Source organism: Python bivittatus, unplaced genomic scaffold (genome assembly GCF_059951505.1).
Source record: "Python bivittatus isolate LINGU-HERP-01145 unplaced genomic scaffold, Pbiv_v1 ctg000190_np1212, whole genome shotgun sequence".
Lineage (NCBI taxonomy): Eukaryota > Metazoa > Chordata > Lepidosauria > Squamata > Pythonidae > Python > Python bivittatus.
This window is the reverse complement of record NW_028277042.1, coordinates 21578751-21601177: the sequence shown is the minus strand read 5'-3', so window position 1 is coordinate 21601177 and position 22427 is coordinate 21578751. Positions and strand designations below refer to the sequence as shown.

The window sequence follows — 22427 nt, the reverse complement described above, 5'->3', positions numbered from 1 at the left end:
GCAGCTGTGGAACCTGCCTTGAATTTGCACACCATGAAGTGACCTTTGAAAGCAGAGACCTGCAACCCCTTGGCCTCTATGCATGCACCACACCACACCTTCCCCTCCCAAAAGCTTGTCGTGTGGGGGTGAGGGAGACGGTTTGCCTGCGTCTGGAGCCCCCCTTTCCCCAAGAACATCTCAGCTGCAGGAGAGGATCCTCCTGCAGAGAGAAGGGCCTTCCCCTAACTGGTGTTTCAGCTGCCCCCATTACTACTGCTAACAAGCATCAGGGCCTCCTCACATTGGGCAGAAAGGGGGGAGGGTATAAATGAGAGCCAAGGCTGCCTCCCCTCCTCCTTGAGGGTTCCATCTTATTTAAAGAAGAGAGAAGCTTGTGATGGGAAGTATTCCCCCTCTGCTGCTGGCATTTAAAAGCGTATTTCTCTCTTCACTCCTCAGTTGCTTGAGGCGGCCCTGCTCTCTGAGCTCCGGGCTGGGGAGGAAGAGAGACGATAACCATCCTTGCTGGAACATTTTTTTTAAAGATTTCCAACACTTGGAAAAATTGTCTTTGCCTTTTTTCTTTTTTGTAAATGAAAAGTGAATGTTGTCAGTTGTTCAATGCTGGCTTAAATAAACAAACAAACTCTCTCTCTCTCTCTGGAAAGCAGGTGCTGCATGGGGGTTTGCAAAGCTGGTTCACCGAGTGTGTCGGCCGGCACCCTGAGAGGGAGCTGCTACTCACTGAAGCAGTCTCGTTGTTTGAGATGCACAGAAGGAACGAAGGCTGGCTCTATGCTTTGGGGGCAGAAGGGGAGAGGAACTTCTGCAGGAAATGGCTTCGCCGCTAGAGGGCTTCTTTTCCCTCGAAGGGGGTACTGTTTCCCGTGGAAGGTGGCGCTAGGTCCATCTTCACATGCATGGCTTACTGGAGAAGGGTAGGGGTTCCTTGGACCACTGTCCCAATGGGTGTGGTACACAAGCCTACTTAGATAGCCAGTTACGTAGCAGGCAATCCTTGTCAGCCACATAGGTAGACCAGATCAGGACATCAGGAAGAACTAGAATTATTTTTTATTGACATTAGCGATAATCAGAGAATTTTGCAAGTTTGATTGTTCTGTACTTCCTGTCCTAATACCCCCGTGAATCAGGGAGGTGTCTGCCTGAGCCACTTCCAGATGTTACTTCCTTTCTCAGGGCTTAAAAAACGTTTCAGCCCTCCTTGCCTGGGTAATGGACCACAACTGGGACCAGCAACTCAGTCGCTAAGTGAAATGGTGGCTAAGTAGGAAATCACAAGGCCCTGACTGCACATTTCCCCAGGCCCTGCCCGTTGGAACGCCGGCCCCTGCAGTGCTGGGACAGCTGCTCAGGACTGGCACCCGTGGTCAGTTTCACATCTTTGTCTTTGTTCCCCTCCATCTGCTCCACCCCAGCGCTGGGATAATTAGCAAGAAGGGAATTAATGTTTGTATTGGTATTCATTGGAGGGGAGGGGACTACAAGAGAGTAAGCAGGCACGCAGTGGGAAATACACATCGAAAGCAATGTGGTGGCACTGGCAGCCCCAAGGGCGCTACACAAACAGCTCGGTGTATTGCCCATTGTGTGCCTGCTTATTCTCTCGTAATCCCTTCCTCTCTAATCTCTGCTCTGTAGGGTGTCGCTCTCTAGGCTCCACCGTGCCTGTCCAGCATTAAGCACGCTCCCATTACCTGCAGAGGAAACAAGATGTCTAGCAAGTGCTTTGAAGGGTTCATGATGTTCCCATTAGGGAAGGAGAACTGATTGAGGCTCCAGGGGTGTTTTGGCCTCAAGAAACTGGCAATAAGTTAAGGGAGGTAATAAGAGATAGGCAAAGAATTGGGCAAAAGTGCCTCAGCAAAATTTGGGGTGTGATAGGAGTAGGATGCAACAGTGCCTCTCCTTTCCGAACCCTGAAGGATCCTCATAGTTGACAAGGAAAGAGATCCTGGGGCTTCTGTTAGATTAGCATGGAGAACAATAACAGTAGGAACACGGCAGGCAAAACCCTGGGATGGTGTCCTTGGTTGGAGTACCCATAGTACGTTCGGCATCCTCCTTCCAGTTCCTGGAAGGCAATGGGTGCGTCATCAGGAGCAACTCTTTCGTAAGCCATCTCATCCCGCACCTAAGGAAGGAGAAGGGCTTGTTTAGATTAGTTCGTCCACTTGCTTGGTTTCTATTTCTCCCCCATCTTCTCCGTAACAATCCTCTCAGGTAGGTTGGGCTGGGAAAGAAAACGACTGGTCCCAAGTCACCCAGTGAGCTTCCATGGATGGAGGTGAACTACAGTCGAGTTCAACTGTTACAACACACTCTTTCATCTAGAGTCAAATTATCATCTTGGCTGCGAAGAGGTTCTCCAGAGACAAGCAGCCCAAACAGAAGAAGAGAATGAGCACAAGGTGAGGACAAGAGAGATGCTGAGGAGAAGGCTTTGGGCTTGGCCCTTGCCAGTCTAGAGCTCAGGTTCTTCATGCCCAAGCCTCCACCACCCGCCTCCAGCCCCTCTTTAGGTCTCAGAGGTCTCACCTTCTCCACTTCCCGCAGCACCCGCAAGAGATTGTTGGCCAGGGCATCCTTCACTTCCTCCTCTGTCCATTTCCTCCTCAGCAGTTCTGCAATTAAGTCTGGGTATTTGGAGACGTCCTCTAAGCCAAGAGGGACTCTGTGGGCCAAAAAGAACCAAGAAAATTCTGAGAAATTAAGGTCAGGGCTTCATGACTCCCCACCCCCACTTCCTCTCTTCTCGTCCCAGTGGGAGGAAAACAGCCTTCTCTTTGGTGCTGCCCCCACTCCAGGAGCCACTCCGTGCACGCACTTGCTTCTTAACCGGCCATATCTTGGTCAGAGTGCAAGAAGTCTAAGTACTAGGAGCTCCTTCCCTCTCAAGATGCCTGTTCATTCAAGGTCATCCACATACATGTAATGTACATGTAATACATGTAATAGGGATGTGGTTCCTGCAGCCCTTCGTTAAATTCCCTGCTAGTGCCGTTCTTGGCAGCTGCCTACAGCTTCAAGCAGTAATGTCACCCCAGTCTTGGGGCTTCTTTGAGGCCTTTAGACAGGCTGTCCCCTTGCAGGCCAGGCTTCTTTCAAGTCTACGCTCATCCCCCCACATTCTCCTGCTGATACCTGGGCACCCCATCGTAGTCTCCTCCGATGCCGACAGACTTTGCTCCAGCAATACGCTTTATGTAGTCCATGTGGTCTGCAGGTGGGAAGAATGGAAGGTTGGCCAGCTCTCTGCATGCCTGAATTCCCACTCCCCGGCCTCCTTACATGCCATTCCTGCTCTGCTGTATTTACCTGCTACCTGGGCCAGGGTGGCACTGGTGCTGCAAGAGACGTAGTCATTGTAGAAGTTGACCATTACAAGGCTGCGTGTCTCATTCTGCAAGAAGAGGAGAGGACAACATCAAAGGGGGGCACCCAGAAGCTGATGCCCAGAAACACAGCAAGGCCTCATTTTTCTCTGCCACCTCCTTGCTCTGCTGCACCCAACAACGTGTCCTGGTAGGTGGTTGGCCAGTCCCTCAGAAGCGGGCATGCTGAGCCAAGGAAGAACTTGCTGACAATCAAAAGCTTCCCACATGACCTGAATTGACTCTGGTGGAAGCAGGTGCCCCCACATTCACAAACACACACAGCCTTGCTCACCACTCGGCGGAGCACGTCGTCTGGTACGTTCCGTTTGTTTGAGCAAATTGCATACGCCGAGGAGTGGCTGAATATCACCGGGGCCCTGGAGATACTTAAGGCAGCCTTCATCGTTTCCACAGAGACGTGGGACAAATCAACCATCATGCCTAAGCGGTTCATCTCGTGGACCACACGCTGTGGAGCAAAGAAATGGAGGCATGTTTGGCCTGGAGAGAAAGAAGAGCTTCTGATTCCACCTTAGCACTGTGAATTTGTGAGCAGATGAACTTGGGAGACTCTGCCTCTGAATTCAAGAGGAAAAGCCTAGGAAAGCATTGGAGGACTCAGGACTGCCCCAATCTCTCTTTCACAGGCACTCATTTCCAATAAATGGCTCTAGTGAGGCACGTTCTTCCTATTTCGAGTCAATCCAGATCCAAGGTTTGCTCATTCATGGTGGTTACTTATGCCAACACATTTTCAAAGCTCTTGTGAATCTGCTCTGCTTCAGGCCAATGACAAAGCATCTTCTCCATTTCATACGTGAAATGCCCTGCTTTTGTAGAAGTGGACAGCCCACTTCCCCCATTCAGATCCTTCTGCAGAGCCTTCACTGACCTTCCCAAATTCCGTCAGACCATTGTGAACTGGCTGCTCTTCGGCTGTATCTACCAGCCAGTTATCAGCCCTGTCAAGGAAAGTAGACACCAGATGAAGCGAGCAAAGAATCAGCGCTGCCTGGCAAACAGTTGGGGGGGTGGGGGGAAGTCTGTGTGTGCCCCTGCAGGTTCCCTTCTCTGCACCCTCCTGCCCTAAAGGGTCTTTAGGTGGTCCCTTCTCTGCCCGAAAATGTGACTAGGGTACCGTTGAAATGAAATGACCCGTGACACTCTTCTGCCTTGGCAGACTGTACAACAGCAGTGCAGTGTTACTTGGCCCCTGCTCAAGGCCCTCAGGACTATGCCCAGGTGTTTGAAAGCTGGCCCCAGAACCTCCCAGGCTTACCAGGGAGTGTTACAACTGTGGGTGAGGGTCATGTAGCGCACGCCCAGCAGATAGAAGGTGCGCAGGACGGCCAAGCTGCTGTCGATGGAGTGCCCCCCCTCCACGCCAATTAGGCTGGCCACACGGCGAGTGCCAAAAGTCTTCTGGATACCTGCAAGAGAAGGATTTCCATCCAGCTTCCAGGGTCACGTACTCATTTTATGGGGCAGTCAGCTGGGAGTATGAGATGGCTTGAAGCCGTAAGCCAGACTTTCGCAATTAAGGCTAGCTTGCCCTTCCCTGCCCCAGTCCGGCTAGTGTTTTGTATATTGAATAATGGAGAATTCTAGCAGAGACTGAGTTCACACATTGCACTAAGGCAGCTAAGAGTCTGATGGGCACATAGAATGTTGGCCTGGTTCACATATCAACTAAGCAGTGGCTTGCTTAACTGTTGACTTCTTGAATAAACCGCAGTCACCTGGATTCACGCAGTGTAGCAAGCCAAAATCAAACCAGGGTGATGTGTGAATGCTGTCATTGTGTGAACCCAGCCATGATGTTTTGTGGCCCATGGGTTATAGGCAGCAATTTGTGGTTTAGTCAATGAACCATGGTTCAACAAATGATAGCATGTATTACATGCCAGTCCAGCTCCAGAGAGTTTCTCTTGCCACAACAGGGACTTTAGAACTGGGATGGAAAAATTGACAAGGATAAAATTAGCATTGGGTTTTGGCTCTGATTCCAGAGCAGTTGCTGATGGCCACACCAAAGGAGTTCTGCTGCTTCTTCCTACCATGAAGGGCCAGATGCTGGATTTGGTAGGCCTGGGGCTGACCCTCAGTGTTTGGATACCACTGGAATCACCTTGACCAGCCCACGTGCCTAGCCTGGTGCCTTCCTCATTTGTTTTGCGCCATGTGCTGAGAAGACACAAGTCAAGAAGCAACCTCCAACTGCACCACCTCCTCACTTACTTGCACCGTCAGTGACACACTCAAAGTCATCTGGGTATTGGTGGCACATTCGATGGATGACATCGATCTGCTCCAGGGTTCGCTTTACTGCGTCTTTGTTCTGGGTGTCGCAGGGCACGTAGGCTGCCCAGAACTGCGCAAGGAAGGGAAAGGTCTGTCGAAACTGCCTTGTTTATGCTTCCTGTGTGAATGTTATCACTCACTAGGAGGCCACAGAACATCAGCAGATAGTCTAAGGTTGGGGTGCAGGTGGGAAGGATTTGTGGTTTCTACAGGAAGGAAGTGCTCAGGTAGCAGAGCTCGGACCCCACACACCCCACGTGTGTTTTGAAGCACACGTACAAAGTTGAAAAGCAGCCAAAAGACTTAACAAATAAGTTTGGCCTGAAGGCTTTAAATAAGCAAACTTGTACGGTTTAGCTACCTGCAACAATCTGAATGATCGGATGATTCAGCAGGAAAGTTAATCTCTGGGATTTTGAGTTTCGCTGTATGCAACACTTGCAAGGGTCTTTTGTCCGTCTCTTACCTGTGCCCCCACACGCCCGAGACGCAGCTTGGCAATATTGGTATGAGTGCCTTCCAGCTCATACAAACTGGCCGACTTCAAAGATAGCTGGTTGTTGAATTTTTTCAGCAACTGCCAGGGTAGATCGTTGTGACTACAAAGGTGAAAGATAACATCTTATCAGTTTGAGTAGATGCTGGGTTATGATTCGAGAGGCTGATTAAAGCAGGTTAATTTGTAGAGCAATTGCCCTTAGAGAGCCAAGGCCGAGATGACACCAGTTACCGTTCCTTACATCAGATTAAAGGATGTGCCCTGTGGTTGTAAATCAGTAGCTACCAGTTGTTTGTGAAACTAAGGCTCTAGCTTGTTTTGATCAGAGAAAGCGCAGCAAAAAACTGTTCCATACTTATTGAAATATTTAAGCAGGGTTGGATAAAATAACTGCCATAGGAGGTATAATTTGGGGATTCAAAATCACATGGATTGATTTTGTCCTCCGAAGACTAAATTTTTGTCTGAAATTCACAGCACTGTTAACCTTAGAGAGGGAGGGTAAAATATAAATGTACTTGTAAGTGCTGTTAAGAAGACTGGAAGCTGCTTCTTTATAACCTCTTTTCTTTTCTTTTCTTTTCTTTTCTTTTCTTTTCTTTTTTCTTTTCTTCTCTTTTTCTTTGCACTTTTTTCACTGATGACTTTTCTTTACTTTCCTTTTTTCGAAATTTTATTCTTTTTATTCTTTTAAAAAATCTTTAATAAAAACTATATTAAAAATGAAATTCACAGCACTGTCAATATGGTTCCCTGCATCTGCCTTGTTACAGCTCGTGTTATAGGCAATAGACTACTAGGAGCAATCTGGCTTCATGCATTGATTGGGTGTGGAAATTGGCCAGCAAAACAAGCTTTAGATTGGCCTTTGAGCAACAAAAACCATGGTCTTGCCTCACATGTGAGACTTTTTAAAATCCTACCTCTGTACAAGTACAGATAGTTCTACATTTTTGCAGAGTTGTGTTTGTGTCTCAGGTCTTCCTACTTAAACAAAGTATTCTTGTTAAGTGAGAAACAGAGAGAGGGAAAGGTATAAATTGGAGAGATTTGGTTCTATGGACAACAGGCTGCTGGCTTTACATGGATGGCTTCTCAGAAGGAGACCTAAGACAACATTTGGTTGAAGTTCAATGAGGTTGATCAGGAAGGCTTTAAACTGAATCCTTGGGGGGCTGTTAAAGATGATACTCCTGGAGTAAGGAGAGGAAAACCTGTGCACAGCACAAGAAAGTGGGAGGAGTTGCTGAAGTGGGGCATTTTATGCCACTCAGTGAAAAATCAGAGAGGCTGTTGACTCGTCATCATAGTCTGTCTGGGACTAAAGGCTAACCAAGGAGCAAAACACAATGAAATTGAACTCTTGCTGTTGGAAAGCACGTATGACTTAATAAGTATAACAGGGATCTTCCCATGATTGGCATGTGACAATCAAAGGACAGTATTTGTTCAAAAGAAACAGGAATGGCAATGAGAGGAGGGATTGCATAGTATTTTAAAAATACCCACATTTGTACAGAAATTCAAGGAAGTGCTGTGGAAAGCCTCTGGGCACAAAAGGAGAAGAAGGAAGTAAATCAGTGGAACCCACGGGAGATACAGATCCATGTCTGCTCTTTGCAAATTGCGGGTCTTTCAAGCGGGCATGAAGTATGCTGTAGTGGCTACTTATCCCAACATCTGTTGGAGACCAGCTCTGGGAAGATGGTGCTTTCAGGGAATTCCTGATTTGTCTTCTTGACAACTTCCTCATTTAGACTGGGAAAGAAAGTACAAGACTTTCCACTATCCTTGACTTGATATTAACCATCAGGGAGAACTTAGTCAGTGATGTGGAAGTCTCAGGAACACTGGGGAAAATGGTTGTGCAAGGCTAGACTAACACGTCTCTCCTTCTCCAACTTCTGTTTCAGCCTGACTCTGGGACCCTCATTGTTCTCTGAGCTTGCAGTTGTTTCCTGAAAGCTCGTGTGACTGAGTAGACTCCACTTTGTGTGCACTGGTTTTTTCCTTAATGCAGAAAACTGACCAGTTTATCCATACTTATTATTACTATAGGAGTTAATAACTGGTTTTCAGAAGGGGAGCACAACCAGCAGCCTTGCTGGATTTGCAGAAGGAAAGAGATCCAGCCCTTTTGACAACCATATTTAACAGGAGATGAAAGACTCTTTTTTGTCAATTAATTACTTGTCTTGTAACTAAGCAATTACATTATTCATTACATTTAATTGAATTGGCAGATCATCCAAACCTCAAACTGGCATCTGTTTCCAATATCTGAAGGAAATAAGGTCAGTTACAATTCAAAAGAATATAGCATTCAAGATCAAAGCAAGTTTTTTTTTAAACAATAGACGTAAGGTTAGCTCTATTATTGTTTAAAGTTTGCTTTGATCTTGAATGCTATTTTGTATTGAATTGTAACTGATCTTACTTCCCGAATTCTCAGAATCCCCCAGCCACTACTCAACTATATTTGTTAACACAAAATGGCTCGCATCCTTCTGGAGTTCCCAAGATTGTCTCAGATCTTGCCAGATTGCCCAAAGGTGTGCTCTTTTGTGCTGTACAGCTGAGAGTCTTTCTTTCTAGAATGGAAGTCACTCTGGTCTTCAAGAAACGGGCAAGGGGGGGTTGTAAGAGCCTTTACATTTCTTCGCTTCTGGATTTATTTTTTTTTTAAAAATAAGCATAGTTCCTGTAAATAGCTCACTTATGAATTGTCCAACACAGCAGTAACAAAGGAGGGAAAAGGCAAACCCTGGCAGAGCTGTTGGCACCCATCGACAAGAGTGTTGCCCGTGCCCCACCAGCATGCTTCTGCCCTGACATTCAAAGTGTTTGCTTCAATCATTCCAGCCAGGTTGGTGAAGTCTTTCAAATAAATATTAGACATCCTGTTTGGGTGGGAAAAAAATTACATCAGTTTCATGGCATGAGACCTGTAGAGAGGATGTGCAAGTTATCTCACAATCCAATTTGTCCAGCCAAAGAATGGGGAAGCAGTTCTAAGTGAAAGGGAAGATGTCCCTGATAAATATCTTCCAGATGGTTTTCCTTCTGTCCGTGAAATCCGGTTGTTTCATGGCTTGTTATATATAAGAGATGAAAGGGGCTCTTTGCCCAACAGGGCTACCCTTCCCGCTATCGCCCACGATTCCAGTCAAACTCAGAGCAAAGGCATTTTGAAGGGGCATTCAAAATGTGCAATCCAGATTCAGCCACCTGACTGTACATCGTGACAGTCACCTAAACCAGGTTTGCTCCCCTGCAAAAGGTGAGATGACCATTTCAGCTCATTCATGCAAGTACCTTCATCCTTTTCATCTGCTGCTGAAGGCAACCAGCCATTGTCTTCTCTCTGCTCCTCTTGGATTACAGTGGTTTGCAGGGTAGTTCCTATGTCTTTGCGTGATCAAAAGCGCTGGAAGCACGGCAGAACACGCATTTTCCTCTTTCCTCCCTTCGAGGGGGAGTTTTGCATGGAGGGTTTAAAAAAACACCTCTTCAAACATCCCCTCCTGCTTATGGATCTTTGGGAAGGTCAGACTTGCTACTCTCCATTACAGGACACCTAACATGGGCAGTAGTAATACTTCTCAGTGCCCCGTTCTGACTTGACTGGGGGCAAAGTGTGGGCCTTTGTTCTGGTGTTTTGCCTTCCTGAGGTTCAGAGGGACCAATGGAGGCTCCTGAGACTTGCCACCCTTCATCTCCTCTGAGTTGGCAAGAGGCTGAGCCTTGTGTACCAGCTGGCTATTGTACTTCTACCTCAGTTCCAGAGCTTCCAGGGAGATGTGCCAAGTTCGGCTGATCCCGAGGGCAATCACCTGATCGTTGATTATTCACTGAGCAAACTGCTCCTTGATCAAGGCCAGTGTGGAGCTGGTTTGTAGCCTCTTCCTGTGCTCTATCCTGAACCCTCTTGGCTTCTGGAGTTCTGAGAAGGAACGTCTTACACCTTCTCCACACTTTGCATAATGGAATACAAGCTTACTCAGTTGCCTTCCCTCCCTTTTTCCTACTCCGAAGAGCCCTTAGGATGGAAACCTTCCTCTCCTGTGGTGTTGCCCCAGCCTTTAGCTAATTGGGTGGCTTTTTCTGCCACCTCCATCTTCATGTAGCCTTTCTGAGGTGGCCATAATTCAGCAAGGTGCTTCAAGAAGGTCACACCATGCACTTTTATTGTGATGCTGGCACTTTCCTCTCTGGTTCCTTTGCTAAGGAACCTCCACAAAGAATTTGCCTTCTTACAGGTGACACTGGGACAGTGTGCTTTCATTCACTCCCTCCCTACCAGATGATTTATCTCAGCCTCAAGTTATCAGTCCTTGTTGGTCACTTCTAATCCAGGTGCCACCAATTTATACTGCGTGGGAACGCTTTGTCCCCAGATGCTTTGCTTTATTTCCATTGAATGACATTTGCCATTTCAAAGTCCATCCCCTCATTTGCAGAGACTCTTTTGGAACTCTTTGTCCTCAGCTTTTGTTTAACAGCTACCCACAAGGGGCTGTCCTTGGGAAAGCCCACCACTTCTATATCTCTGTCCCGCTTGTTGCTCCTCCCCCTCCTCCGTTCCCAGCACTCCATTATTTAGCAACTCTAAAAGGGTTTTCAGGAAGCTTTGGTGAAAGGCTTCTTCCTCGTCAGCCCTATATATTTTGTTCCGTCTCTGGGAAGAAGCCCAGCGATGTTGCAAGAACCTTTTAAGGGCGTCTCACAGAAGTGAGGTGGGTCAGCGCTGCTTGAAGAGCGCTTGGTAGTGTGGCACTGTACCAACAATGCAGTCTGGTGGAAAGCTGTGTACCAGCTGTGTTCCCAGCAGGAGGCTTTGTAGGGCCAAAGGACGGTCCTCGCATCACCCAATCGTCCAAGACAGAACCGACCCACCGCAGGGGAAAGGAAGTGCATGATCTTACCCATCTACCACAGGTGTGGTATTCATTATCCTGGCTGCCTCCAGCTGATACACTTCTGCCGAGCAGAGGGGGAGCCAAGCAGGGGCGAGGTAAGGCACCCACAGCAGCAGCAGCAGCAGCAGCAGCAGCATCCTGGGCCAAGGAGGATCTGGATCGGCAGACTTCCTTGAGACTCTCAAGTGTTTCCTCCAGGGGATCTTCTTATGCAAGTGGAGTGGCAAGGATCACCCGGGGAGTGCCCGGAACGGGATCCACCCATCACGTCGTAGCTCCTGAGTGTGAGAGCTGCTTGGGAGGAGCGAGAGAAGGCTTCAGCCAGCTGAGCTCATCCTGCACTTTGGGACTGAATGAGGAAGGCACAGCGAGGGTCCCTCTGGGTGGGAGCAGCAGCGGAGGGTCTGGGCAGCTGCGACCCTCCTTCCTATAACGCCCTTCCCCACTTCCTTCTGTGGACCCCCAGACCTCTTCTGCAGGCCTCTCCAGCTTGACTCCCCAGGAAGGCGGAGCAGCCCCTCCCTGCTAAGCAATCTTGCCTGTCCTGAACTCTCCTCGTTCTCCTTCAGTTTTGCCTCTTGGGGGGGGGCGCTCTAGGTCCCCCAGGGCTCCTCCCTTGGAAATGATCAGTCTCTGAAATTTGAATGTTGCAGCAATCTGGGTGGGGATGAACTAGGCGAGGAGGCTCCTCCTCAGAGCCCCTCTTTCAGGCTACAGATGGAAACCAGATTGGGGATATTCCTTTATGATGTAAACAGAAACAACCAATTCTGTCTGAGTCACATCTGTCCTCTGGGTGAAGACCAAACAGCTAGGCAAGGCGGCAGCAGATCCCAGGATGAAGTTCAGCCTTGCGTAGAGAGTGAGCCTCTCTCCTTGAAGCATCAGATTTGCTCTTTGGGGGCTTCCCTAGACCTAGCTCTGCTTTCATGCAGCCAATCGGTAGCACCCTTGCTCCCCGTTGAGGAAGAAGGGCTGTCCCTCGGTTCACAGGCATCGGCAGGTCTAAAGAGCTCCGTCGCGGCTGACAAAGGCTGCCAGTTACACGTGGAGAAATTGCAGCTGGTTCAAACTCCGGGAGATGGTCCACACAGAGCTGTTGATTCTGCGGTGCGTTTCCTCTGAAAGCTCCGAAAGGATTAGTCAAAGGCCGGAAAGATCGTTGTGTCCCCACTCTGCTTTGGCGGATGAGTCTGCAGCAATTGTCACAAGGGGCTTTGAGTTGAAACACTCCCTCTGTGCAAACTAGTGGGGTTGTTATGCTTCTCCTCCACACTAAGACTGGGGAGAGCAGCCGGAAAAGTTTAAGATTTGGAGAGAGGGATGGGGGGTTGAAACCTTATGAAAAAGGGCTCTTAGTTTCCATCATATTCACTTCCTTACATCTGAAAACCAAAGGGATAACCCAGACACAGACATCCATGAATGTTCACACATTTCTCTCATTCAGAGATCCTGTCTCCATAAGGGTCAAGGCCATAAAGACAAAGGGGGGGTGCCCTGAACTCTGACTAGTATCCAATAGGTCATCAGGAAGATAAATTTCCCCCAGTAATAAGGAGGATCCAAAACTTATGCCAATTTCAAGCAATCATTTGTTAATTCCTGTATCTCTTTGTAAGGAACATGTATAAAATTGTCTTCTTTGGGCGTGGGAGGGGTTCTCCTCTGCCTTAAGGGGGGACCCCAGCTGACTCAATTGGCAAGCTTTCAATAAAACTTTAAAATCTCAGCTGGTACTTTCGTGTTTGATCTTCTGCCGGACTGAATCCTAATTGGGGAGAGTCAGAAACTCTCAAATTTTGCTAACAGGGTGATGGGGGTAGCAGAAGGAACATCAAGCGCTGAAGTTGTATTTATGGCTGCATAAATTTGTGCATTGCTGTTCTTGCTGCAAACAGACTATCATGGCTAGACCGCTGGAAATTAAAAAGGCATACATTTGCACGTGGGAGGGGTACAGATTTCCTTAAGGATGGACTTCAACGTCAGACATAAAATGCAATGATGTTACAGTTAGCTTCCCTAATCTGTTGCATTTTTTAAGTTACCTTGGGCGTAGTCATACATTTTCACTTAATCTCTCTCTTTATACCTTTCTGACAAGTTCTTATATGGTTCTCCTACCATAACAAACCAATCAGGTTTTTCCTTTCTTGTAGTAATAACAATGAAGCTGAGAAAACAAAGTGAAACCAGATACCAGCAACCCACAGGAAGCCTTTTCCACACCTTACCACAGTGCTGTGTTTTTTCCACGTACATTTATGAATATAATGCCATCCACCCACACTTTCCCAGTTTCTCTGCTCATAAGCCAACAATGCCATGCGTTTCAAACCATTTATTTTTTAAAATTAAGGTTAAGATTTGCTAGTTGGGTTCCTCTTCACAGAGAGTAGAAACAGACCAGATGTGCCTCGCTGCTTTGTTGATCTGCTTTCATCTCAATGAATAATCTATCCTTTGTCCTCCCATTTACATTTTTTAAAAAGGATTTGAAATAAAATAATCAGCCATGAAAACTGAGGAGGCCGGCATGTTGCAAATCACCCATTCCAAGGCATCCAGTTTGTCTGAAAGATCAAAAGCAGTTGGAAAGACCAAACAAAAATTAGGAAATTCTGATTTTAAGGAAGGTCCCACTCTGTTTCCAGAGATACGAAAGTGCTGCCCTTCTGAATCCACAGGCAGTTGTTGCTAACAACAATTTTGGCACCCCAAAGCAAATGGTTTTTGGCTTGCAGTGTGTGTAAGAAAAGCAAAAAGAGCTTTGAAAGGGCACCTCCCTCCTCGAGCTGAGCAGGAAAGAGGGAGGTTCTCGCTGGCTCTTGCTGCAGGAGTGCAAAGGGGCCTCCTGCTGCCAGCGAGATGGCTCGGCTGGATGTGACGGAGGTCTTTGCCAACATACGTCTCCCTGGGCACCTCCACACTCAGGACTCTCTCCGCTTTGCCAGCAACTTTCAGTTTCACAGCTCGGATGTCCTTCTCGTCACCTACCCCAAATCAGGTAAAAATGGTGGTGGAGGGAGGCTAGAAGAGAAGGACCACATCTCCAGCTCGAAGGTTGCTCTTTGTCTGCCAACCAAGCTCCGTGGGTAAAGCCTTCCTAACCACTTTGGGTTGTGAGACTAAATGCTAAGCGTGTTTACTCACAGTACAAAAGGGAGCCTCTTCTCAAGACAGAAAAAGAGCCTTTTTCTCTCGGGATTGTGTGGAATAGATCGTTCATGAAAATCCTGCTTCCCTTCTCTCTGCACAAACTGCTCTTGGATGTTGCCCTGAGGGTTTCTTTGGTGGGTTCAGAGGAAATACAAATTCCTCTTAAAATAATTGAAAGGCTGTAGCTTAGGCAATGGATCTAATTTAAATCTAATCAAGGGGCATTTCATATATATATATATATATATATATATATATATATATATATGAAGTTTTTAACAAAGTAAAAAACATAAAGAAAAATAAAGAAAAATAGTAAATAGTGAAGAAAGAAAATAAAAAAAGAAATAGAAAAAAGAAAGAAAGATTAGAAAAAAGTGACTTCTGATCTTCTTGGCAGTGACTATAAATATACTTATACTTTGCCCTCTCTCAAGTTACATTATATAATTTCCTTCCTTCTTTCCATAAGCTACCCTTTTGAATCTCCAAACCCATCAATCATAAGTTCATTTTTCTCTTTTTTTGGCAAAAAGTCCATAAGGGGTTTCCAGTCACTGATAAATGTAGTTGTTGATAATCCTCTAAGCAAACAAGTTAATTTTGCCATCACTGCTAGTTCCGTCATCTTTGCCAACAATTCCTCTGTTGTGGGTATTTCAGAGTCTTTCCATCTGTGCGCATATAATAGTCCTGCAACGTGGCATTTCAAATAACCCTTAAGAAGGACTTTGTGACTGCCTGAGCGGTTTGATAGTGGGAACCCATAAACTGGTGGTGGGCTGCTCTTTGTAGTGGGGACAATAAGTCAGGTGATAGTTCTCAGGCACTGGTAGGACTACCTTGTCTGGCTGTGAAACAATCAATGTTCTGTCTTGGCACACATGGGAGTTTATTCTGGCAGTCTCTTGGAATATTCAGGGGCAGCGAGTGAGTGAATCATTGACTAGCCCCTGAACTACTGCCCAGTCTGAGTCTTCTCCTCTCAGCAAAACCCTTCCCAAAAAGCTGTGCAGGATCCTGATTCATCAACCAGATCTTTGCCCCCCACCCCCACCCCAAATCCAGAGAATCCATGGGAGGTCCTGTCTGTCCTTTCAGGTAGTTTTTACCATCTAACTCCTGAATCCCAGCCAGCCCCTTGTTGAACATCGGCTGGATCTCTGGCTGGGAAGGCCCTCTGGGCAACGAGCTGCTCTGAAGCATTTTGAAGAAAGAGGAGGTGGACGAAGAGAAGATGGAGCCACTCTCATTCCCTCTTCCACAAAGCACTCTTGAGGACTTGAGAGACATTTCCCTGCCCTTCAGAGGACTGGTCTATTTTATCAGTAATTCTGGGGAAGAGTAGAACGTTTGTTTTCACGTGGGCCTCTTTCTCACGGTTGCATGAATGTGCATTCTTCCAGTCCTTGAATCAGCAGACAAATATGCTGGCATAACTGGTTGTGCCCAAGGGCTGAGCTCTAATCTTTTTTACTGGGGAGGCATGCATTTGGAACAGTGGTCTATGTTTAATGGACTATCAATAAATCAGTCAATTAGTTGAGAGCTTTACTGCAGGTAGTTGAAAGGCACTGGCTGTTAGATTTCTCTGGCTTTGTTTTCTCTCCCACGCGGTGTCAGCTGCCAGGGGAAAAGCACCCCCAATTGCTTTCCTTAAAGTAAGGCAGAGTGGGCTTGGGGAAATGTTGAGGGTGTGCCTTAGCTCTAGTCGCCTTTCAAGTTGCCCAAGTGGCAGGTCCCTAGTGCAGAGATGCTCAATCACCTGCCACTTGGGCTGTCATTCTGAATACAAATGTATTGGTCTTCTGGAAGACCAGATGATCGGAAGTATGGCCAAACTGCCTGCTGGTCTTCTGAAAGACTGGTAAAGTTCTGTTCTGAAGGTCAGCTGGGCTATTTTCTGGCAGAGGTTTACCAGCCTTGCAGAATCCTGGTGGACAGCTTGACTGTTCTTGACTGTTCTTCCTGTCACTTGGACTGAAAAGGGAAATGGGCAGATTCACCTCAATTTCACCCCAGCTCCCCAATATCGCAGATCAAGAAGGATTGCAACTCAAGGGCAGTCAATCAGAAGGAGCTGGAAATAACAGTGGAACATACAAAATGCTGTTAAGGTAGGCAAAAATTGCACTGCCTCCCTCCCAAAGCAATAAAACGCTAGAAAGCATGGCCATACATAAACTCTTGTTGGCAGAAGCAGCAGAAAATCTTCAGTGCAGCCATTTGGAACAGAGGGAGCAAAGCATCTCTTTGCTACTTTAAATCAACCAGCAGCTATCTTTGGGGCTTTTGAAAGACCACTGAACATGGGTTTAATATAGGTATAGTAGTCTTCCAAGAGACTGAGATAGTTGTGTGTATAAGGAGCCCTTGTAATGCCTGAGCATCGCTTTGCAAAGAGCAGGTAGGACATTGCACAGCCAGATGCTCTATAGAACCAGGCTCTAAGATGGGCACGGAGGGCAATGCCCAGTAACTGAATATGTGTGGGGGGGGGGAGGGTGTGTGCGTGCCTGCAACAGCCTCAGCCAGCCCATAGGAGCTCAACACAAACCAGTCCTTAAACATGTCATCAGGACTGTGAATGAGATATCATAGGTCATTCATGTGCCAAGATTTCAGTTGAGAAACATCATTTTAGAACTGGAGTAGCTAAGGATAAATGTAGGCTGCCTTTGTGGTGCACTGGAATGAGACAATGACTGAGACACGAGGATAGCTCTCTAAAAAAGGGGTAGTGGGGAGTCAGCATACCGGGGTTAACAGAACATGCAGATGACTCCTTGGGAATGGTTCTGCAGAAGTTCCAGAAAGACTTTGCAGACCCAGGACTGCATTTTGAGTGCAGGATGTTGTTTCTTGTTTTGTCCTACATCATAGTCAGGTCTGCAGTGGGAAATGGTGGGTCAGAATCAGCCCATGCATGCTTACAGAAAGATGTCCAGCCTGCCAGCATATCTTCTGGGGTGACAATGAGGACCAAAGGAGCCGTGTTTAATATCACTCTTCTAAAGGAATATAAAGTTGGCCTGTGCCAACTCTCATAGTTCAACACCAACAGGAAGACACACCAGCTTAGTTCCAGGTGAATAGCCATCACACTGCAGGGTCCCTCCGTGCACCTTTGGTGAGACCGGTGTTAGCAGTGAGGAGGCCTGTGCAATGTTCGGGCTGGGGGATGTAAAACCTTTCCCTGCCAGCGGCTCAAGAGCAGCCAACAGACTTTCATGGGAAGGCAAACATGAGATAGGAGTTGTGGAACAGGGTGACCGAAACTCTGCCCCTCTGACTTCTATGGGGCAAAGACTGCTGGGTTTTGCTGGAGTTTAGCCCTGAGGGTGAGGGGGTTTCCTACTGGGCCTGAGAGCCTTGAAATGCAGAGCAGGTTCTCCACAACTCTCCTCAGGGCTGTGAAAACCTGGCGCTTGATCAAAATCTGGGAATATTGACTTGAGGTGTTTGGAATTGGAAGCACACATCTGTTGTAAGAGGGCCCCCGGGGAAGTCGTGCTGTCATATAATTCTAGGTTTTGGCCAAAAGACAGTAATGGTACAGTTTATGGCTCTGTGTGGAGATTGTAGGATCTATGTGTCTGCAACCAAGGGCTAATTTCTGCTTCTGTTCCCTGAATACAGTCTTCTGAATGAGTGAATCCAGGTGAATCCATTACCTTCTTTTGTGAGCAAATGACCTTTTTCCCAACAAAAACCTCTGTAGTTCTTGCAGCCAAGAAGCCTGTAGTTCCACAGGTTGTCATGACCCACACTGATCTTCCTATCTTGCCCTTTAGGCACCACATGGATGCAAGAAATCTTGACCTTGATCTACAGCAATGGCAACCTCAAACCCGTAAAGACTGTTCCCAATTGGGCTCGGGCTCCCTGGTTGGAGCACATCTTTTTCCAAGAGCGACTTCAGTACATCGGAAGTCCTCGCCTCCTCACCACCCACCTGCCCCAGCCAGTGCTGGCAACTGCTCTGAAGAAAGCTAAGCCCAAGGTGCGTCTTGTGGAGACAGCCGTGGATTTCTTTCAGGGTCAGAATTCACAAGAGCTGAGGCAAAACCTTCAGATGGGGCTGTCTTGGGCCCTCCTAGTCCCAAAGGGTGTTTCAGGGGTACATAAACATAATGTGGCATATTTGGCTTCCGCTTAGCATGACGTGAGCCCAGCCATGACGGGTTACATGAAGCTATCCAAGGGAACTGCAGCAAGGGAGACCCAAAGTTGGGATGCGAGGAGCAGGGGGTGAAAACAGGAAGTCTTACGGGGGTCCACTTGTCTGTTCTCGGCTGCTGCAGGTGATCTATGTGATCAGGAACCCAAAGGATGTTGCTGTGTCCTACTACCATTTCCAGAGAATGGCCAACTTCTTCCCTGACCCGAACTCCTTTGAGGACTTCATTTGTGAGTTCCTGGCTGGCACGGGTACGTAAGAGGGCTCTGAAGGATCTGGCGGTTTGCTTTACCCCAAGATGCCCATCAGAGTGCAGACATTCAGATCAGTGTCATCGTTACTTATATTTATTGAGTAAATCTGTATCTCTGCTTGCCAACACGGGGTGGCTGATGTCATTATGCTTAAAAAGCAGTTGCAAAATTCAAACAGGGGGGTGGTGGTGGAACTGGAGGGCTGTTTAAATCACTGTCTCCAGTTTCACTGCAGGCTCCATCGTGGGCATTTGACTCTCTTGATATTTCTCACCGTTTGCCTTCATCTCACAGTTTGCATTGTAACTGCAAATTTGGGGGCTGTCAGGGCTGCGCATTTATTTTAGCACAGTGTTTTAGCTTAAAGCACTGTGACTGCCTCGGTCATGACCGTTTCCAATTAGCTCCCAGAAGCAGTGGTGCTGTAATTGCAGACAGACGGCTCCGGCAGGCTGCTAGGAGCCTCCCGCGCTCCGGTGGCCTCCAGACGTGGTAGAGAATAGCTTAGCTCGTGCTGACCGGGAGTTCTGGGAGCTGTAGTTCAACCCATCTGGAGGGCACCAGGTGGGCGATGGCTTTTTCAGTTGGTGCTGGAGATGGTGAAAGTGTTGCTGATGCTGTTGTATCATGATGTACTGACATATTGGATTTCATGCTTAACGGGTTGGATTTTCTTGAAAAAAAGGTTTGGGACGGTCCCTTTTCTATTTTTAAGCACTTTTAAAAAATAACCTTTGTCACGCACATGTGGAGCTTAATTAAAAACGTTTCTGCTCTTGAATGCGTGCCAGTGCTTTTTGGGAACCCAAAGACGTTCGTTTTGAGGGATTCCATCCTTGGGATTGGTGGAGGAGAGACCACCCTAGAAATCGCTGCAGGGACGCTCGGTCTCATCGTTCTCAGCTTTAATTCCAGCACAGTTTAGCACAGCTTGCCAAGGCCGGGGGCAGCTCTCTTTCTCATAGCTGCTGATCCTGCTGAGAAGTGAACCTCTGCGGGCTTGAGCCGGGCGGCGGATGACGAGCTCTTCCTTCAAGCAGATACAGTGGTTGCGGAGGGGGCAAATTCTCGGGGACAGAAGGGGCGATTCCTCCGTCTAAGAACTTCCTGCCTCCCAGGGGTGTCTTTTGGGTAAAGAGGGCCACTGCGTGCGCCGGGACTCTGCTGACAGTTCTTCCCCCACCCACCCGCTCTGTCGAGTCCTGCCTGCCTTCAGCACCGGGCCAGGAGTCAAAGCAGAGGCTGTTTTGGAATATTTTGTGGCTTGACTTTGCTCAGATGAATCACAAGCATAATTCGAGGGGCAGCCAAGAGGCTGAGATGCCAGCAAAGGATGCGGCTCCTGGTGAGCTGCCATGATGGTGATGTGGGAGGCACGGCGGCTCCTTTCCCTGTCTGAACCTGGTCTTCTCCCTGCTTTGAAACAGTGCACTATGGTTCCTGGTTTGAGCATGTCAAAGGCTGGCTCAGCTGCCGAGAAGAGTTGGGCATTTTTTGCATCACCTATGAGGAGCTGCATCAAGTGAGTTTGCCCGCAGACAAGCACACGCTATGGCAGTGGAGGAGATCGCAAGCAAGCAGGACACCACAATCTTGCTTCAAAACAAGACTGTGGTTTCAAATGTAGGCCTTGTTGAAAGGAAGAGGCTGGTGCGGACAGGAAAAGATGTAGAGAGCCTGATTGCTCATCCAGGGTGGCTCATGGCGGTTGAGAGACAGGCGCTGAAGGGAGGAGGCTCCCGGCTTTCTCTTCCCTCCGGGCCAGAGAGACAAACGCATGCTTCAGGCCTGGGGACGGTGCCTGAGAGAGGGCAGGGCAATTGGGATGTGAGCAAATGAGCAAGTAGCACATTCTCTCGTACGATGGGGTTCAGCCTTGCAAATGGCTCTAAGTTCAGATATATGATTTACTGGGGGAAGCTAAGCGTCTGCCGTTCAACCGGTGCAGACAGGCGGCACCTCCTTCTTGGAGTTAAAGCAAGACTCAGAGGATGTGCCCCATTCCGATTGGGTCCCACAGCTCCTCGTCTCAATCAGCTCCCATGTCTTGCTCATCTTGGCCTGTTCCCCTCCTTTCTCCACCCCACATTTACGTTCCTCTTGAGCCTAGGAATAACTGCCTCTCTGTTCAGGTCAGGAGAGGAAGGTGCAAGCAGGAGGTGTTTGTCTTTGGCTCACAGACCAGAAGGAGACCAACATCCAGGCAGCCGCTCAACAATGCTTGGAGCCTTGCAAAGTTATTTAGAAGCCACCCTTCCCTCCCCATAAGATCTCACTGCTTACTGCACACAGCCCCAGCCTTTAAAGGCAATCTTGCTTTTGGCTGGGCTGATGGCTGCAGTTTTTAGCACAGATAAAATATAAGTTCTGGTCTTTCCTGCTCCTCTGGTGGGGGACACACAGCCTGCTTTGTTTCACTCCTCCTCCTCCTCCTCCTCCTCCTCCTCCTCCTCCTCCCTCTTCTTCCTCTTCCTCCTCTGACCCTAGGATCTGAAATGCTGTGTGGAGCAGCTGAGTGCCTTCCTGGACCACCCGGTTCACCCAGATCAGATTGACTGCATACAGGAACACTGCAGCTTTGCTGTCATGAAAGAGAACGTCATGGTGAATGGCAGCCTTGTTCCTCCTGGGATTATGGATTTTCAGAAAAGCCAGTTCATGAGGAAAGGTCAGTGAATGCAACAGGGACGCATGGGCTGGGGAGAGCTGGTTCCCAGGTTCATCTCATCCTCCAGGGCCCACTAGCTTTCCTCGCTAGATGACCGCTGCCTCTGCCGCTGAAGGCTAAAAACACCATGCACTGTGAATGAGCAGATTCAGCAAGGTTTTCCTTCTGCCCTTCTAGGTACTGTTGGTGACTGGAGGAACCACTTCTCCCCCAAACAGAGCACTCTCTTCAATGAGAGATACCAGCAGGAAATGGGAGACTGCCACTGGCCCTTCCAGTGGGACATGGCCTGACAGCAGCTGCTCCAAGACTGTTGCTGGTCTTCGCAGGTGGACATCCAGGACCAGCTTGTCTCAGGACGGCAGCTACAACATGGGGCTCTCTAAGCCTGTTTCCCACTGGGCAGAGGATACGGGAAGTACGCCAGGGAAGTGGCCACACAAGCCTGTGGCTGTGAGTTCTCACAGAGTCATGAAAAACAGCACAGATGATTACCAAACAGGTGGAGACAAGCCACTGGTCAAAAGGGGGGGCCAAATAGTTTATTAAGAAGGGTGGAAGACAAAATGCAAGAGGGATTGAACACTATGTGCAGAGATAAGGGCTTGTTCTTGATTCACACCAGTTGCTGGAAATCTTTGATTCTTACTCACTTCAATAAATCTGACTTATTCGCAGTTTCTCTAGTGGTTCACTCCTGCTTGTGGGGAGAAGCCTGAGAATAGCTCGCATGACCAGTATGTGCCTCCTCTCCTCTCCTCTCCTCTCCTCTCCTCTCCTCTCCTCCTGGCAAGCAAGGGTGCTCAGCAGGAATTTTGGTGGAGACTCAAATGGGTTTTCAGTGAGCTGGAGAGAGCCCAGCTGCACAGAGATCCCACTGGCAGCTGCCCTTCCAACTGAGCCTCTCCCTTTTCCTCTTCTGCAAATGGATTGGCCAAAGGTCAGAGGGAGAGGGGGGCACTGTCCCCACAAGCAGCAGGACGTTGTTCTGCCTGAGGAGAGCAGGCAAATCTGCAATTCTGTGGCACAAGGATCATGGAGATGTTCTACCAAAAGGAGACACT

General features: G+C 48.1%; 2 protein-coding genes across 2 annotated transcripts; one reads left to right on the top strand and one right to left on the bottom strand.

Annotated features, from left to right (window-relative positions):
• Positions 1–153: 153 nt before the first annotated feature.
• Positions 154–11368, bottom strand: DPEP1 (dipeptidase 1). Its single transcript, XM_007441057.4, has 10 exons — positions 11106–11368; positions 6148–6280; positions 5619–5751; positions 4660–4810; positions 4273–4342; positions 3673–3849; positions 3322–3406; positions 3148–3223; positions 2542–2677; positions 154–2137 (listed from the first exon to the last, which is right to left on the bottom strand). Exons 1-10 carry the CDS (start codon positions 11234–11236, stop codon positions 1970–1972), a joined length of 1260 nt encoding a protein of 419 aa, XP_007441119.2. The 5' UTR covers positions 11237–11368; the 3' UTR covers positions 154–1969.
• Positions 11369–13899: 2531 nt separating this feature from the next.
• On the top strand, positions 13900–22040 carry LOC103058020 (sulfotransferase 2B1-like). Its single transcript, XM_007441058.4, has 6 exons — positions 13900–14109; positions 18056–18264; positions 18566–18692; positions 20123–20217; positions 21183–21363; positions 21541–22040. Exons 1-6 carry the CDS (start codon positions 13971–13973, stop codon positions 21654–21656), a joined length of 867 nt encoding a protein of 288 aa, XP_007441120.1. The 5' UTR covers positions 13900–13970; the 3' UTR covers positions 21657–22040.
• Positions 22041–22427: the final 387 nt, after the last annotated feature.

Coding starts and splice junctions, on each gene's coding strand:
- DPEP1 (XM_007441057.4), bottom strand. CDS start 11,236: ATGCTGCTGCTGCTGCTGCTGCTGCTGCTGTGGGTGCCTTACCTCGCC. Junction 6,281..11,105: donor ACCACACCTGTGGTAGATGG/GTAAGATCATGC, acceptor TCACCTTTGTAG/TCACAACGATCTACCCTGGC. Junction 3,850..4,272: donor GTCTGACGGAATTTGGGAAG/GTCAGTGAAGGC, acceptor TTTGCTCCACAG/CGTGTGGTCCACGAGATGAA.
- LOC103058020 (XM_007441058.4), top strand. CDS start 13,971: ATGGCTCGGCTGGATGTGACGGAGGTCTTTGCCAACATACGTCTCCCT. Junction 18,693..20,122: donor TGAGTTCCTGGCTGGCACGG/GTACGTAAGAGG, acceptor GCTTTGAAACAG/TGCACTATGGTTCCTGGTTT. Junction 20,218..21,182: donor CCTATGAGGAGCTGCATCAA/GTGAGTTTGCCC, acceptor CTCTGACCCTAG/GATCTGAAATGCTGTGTGGA.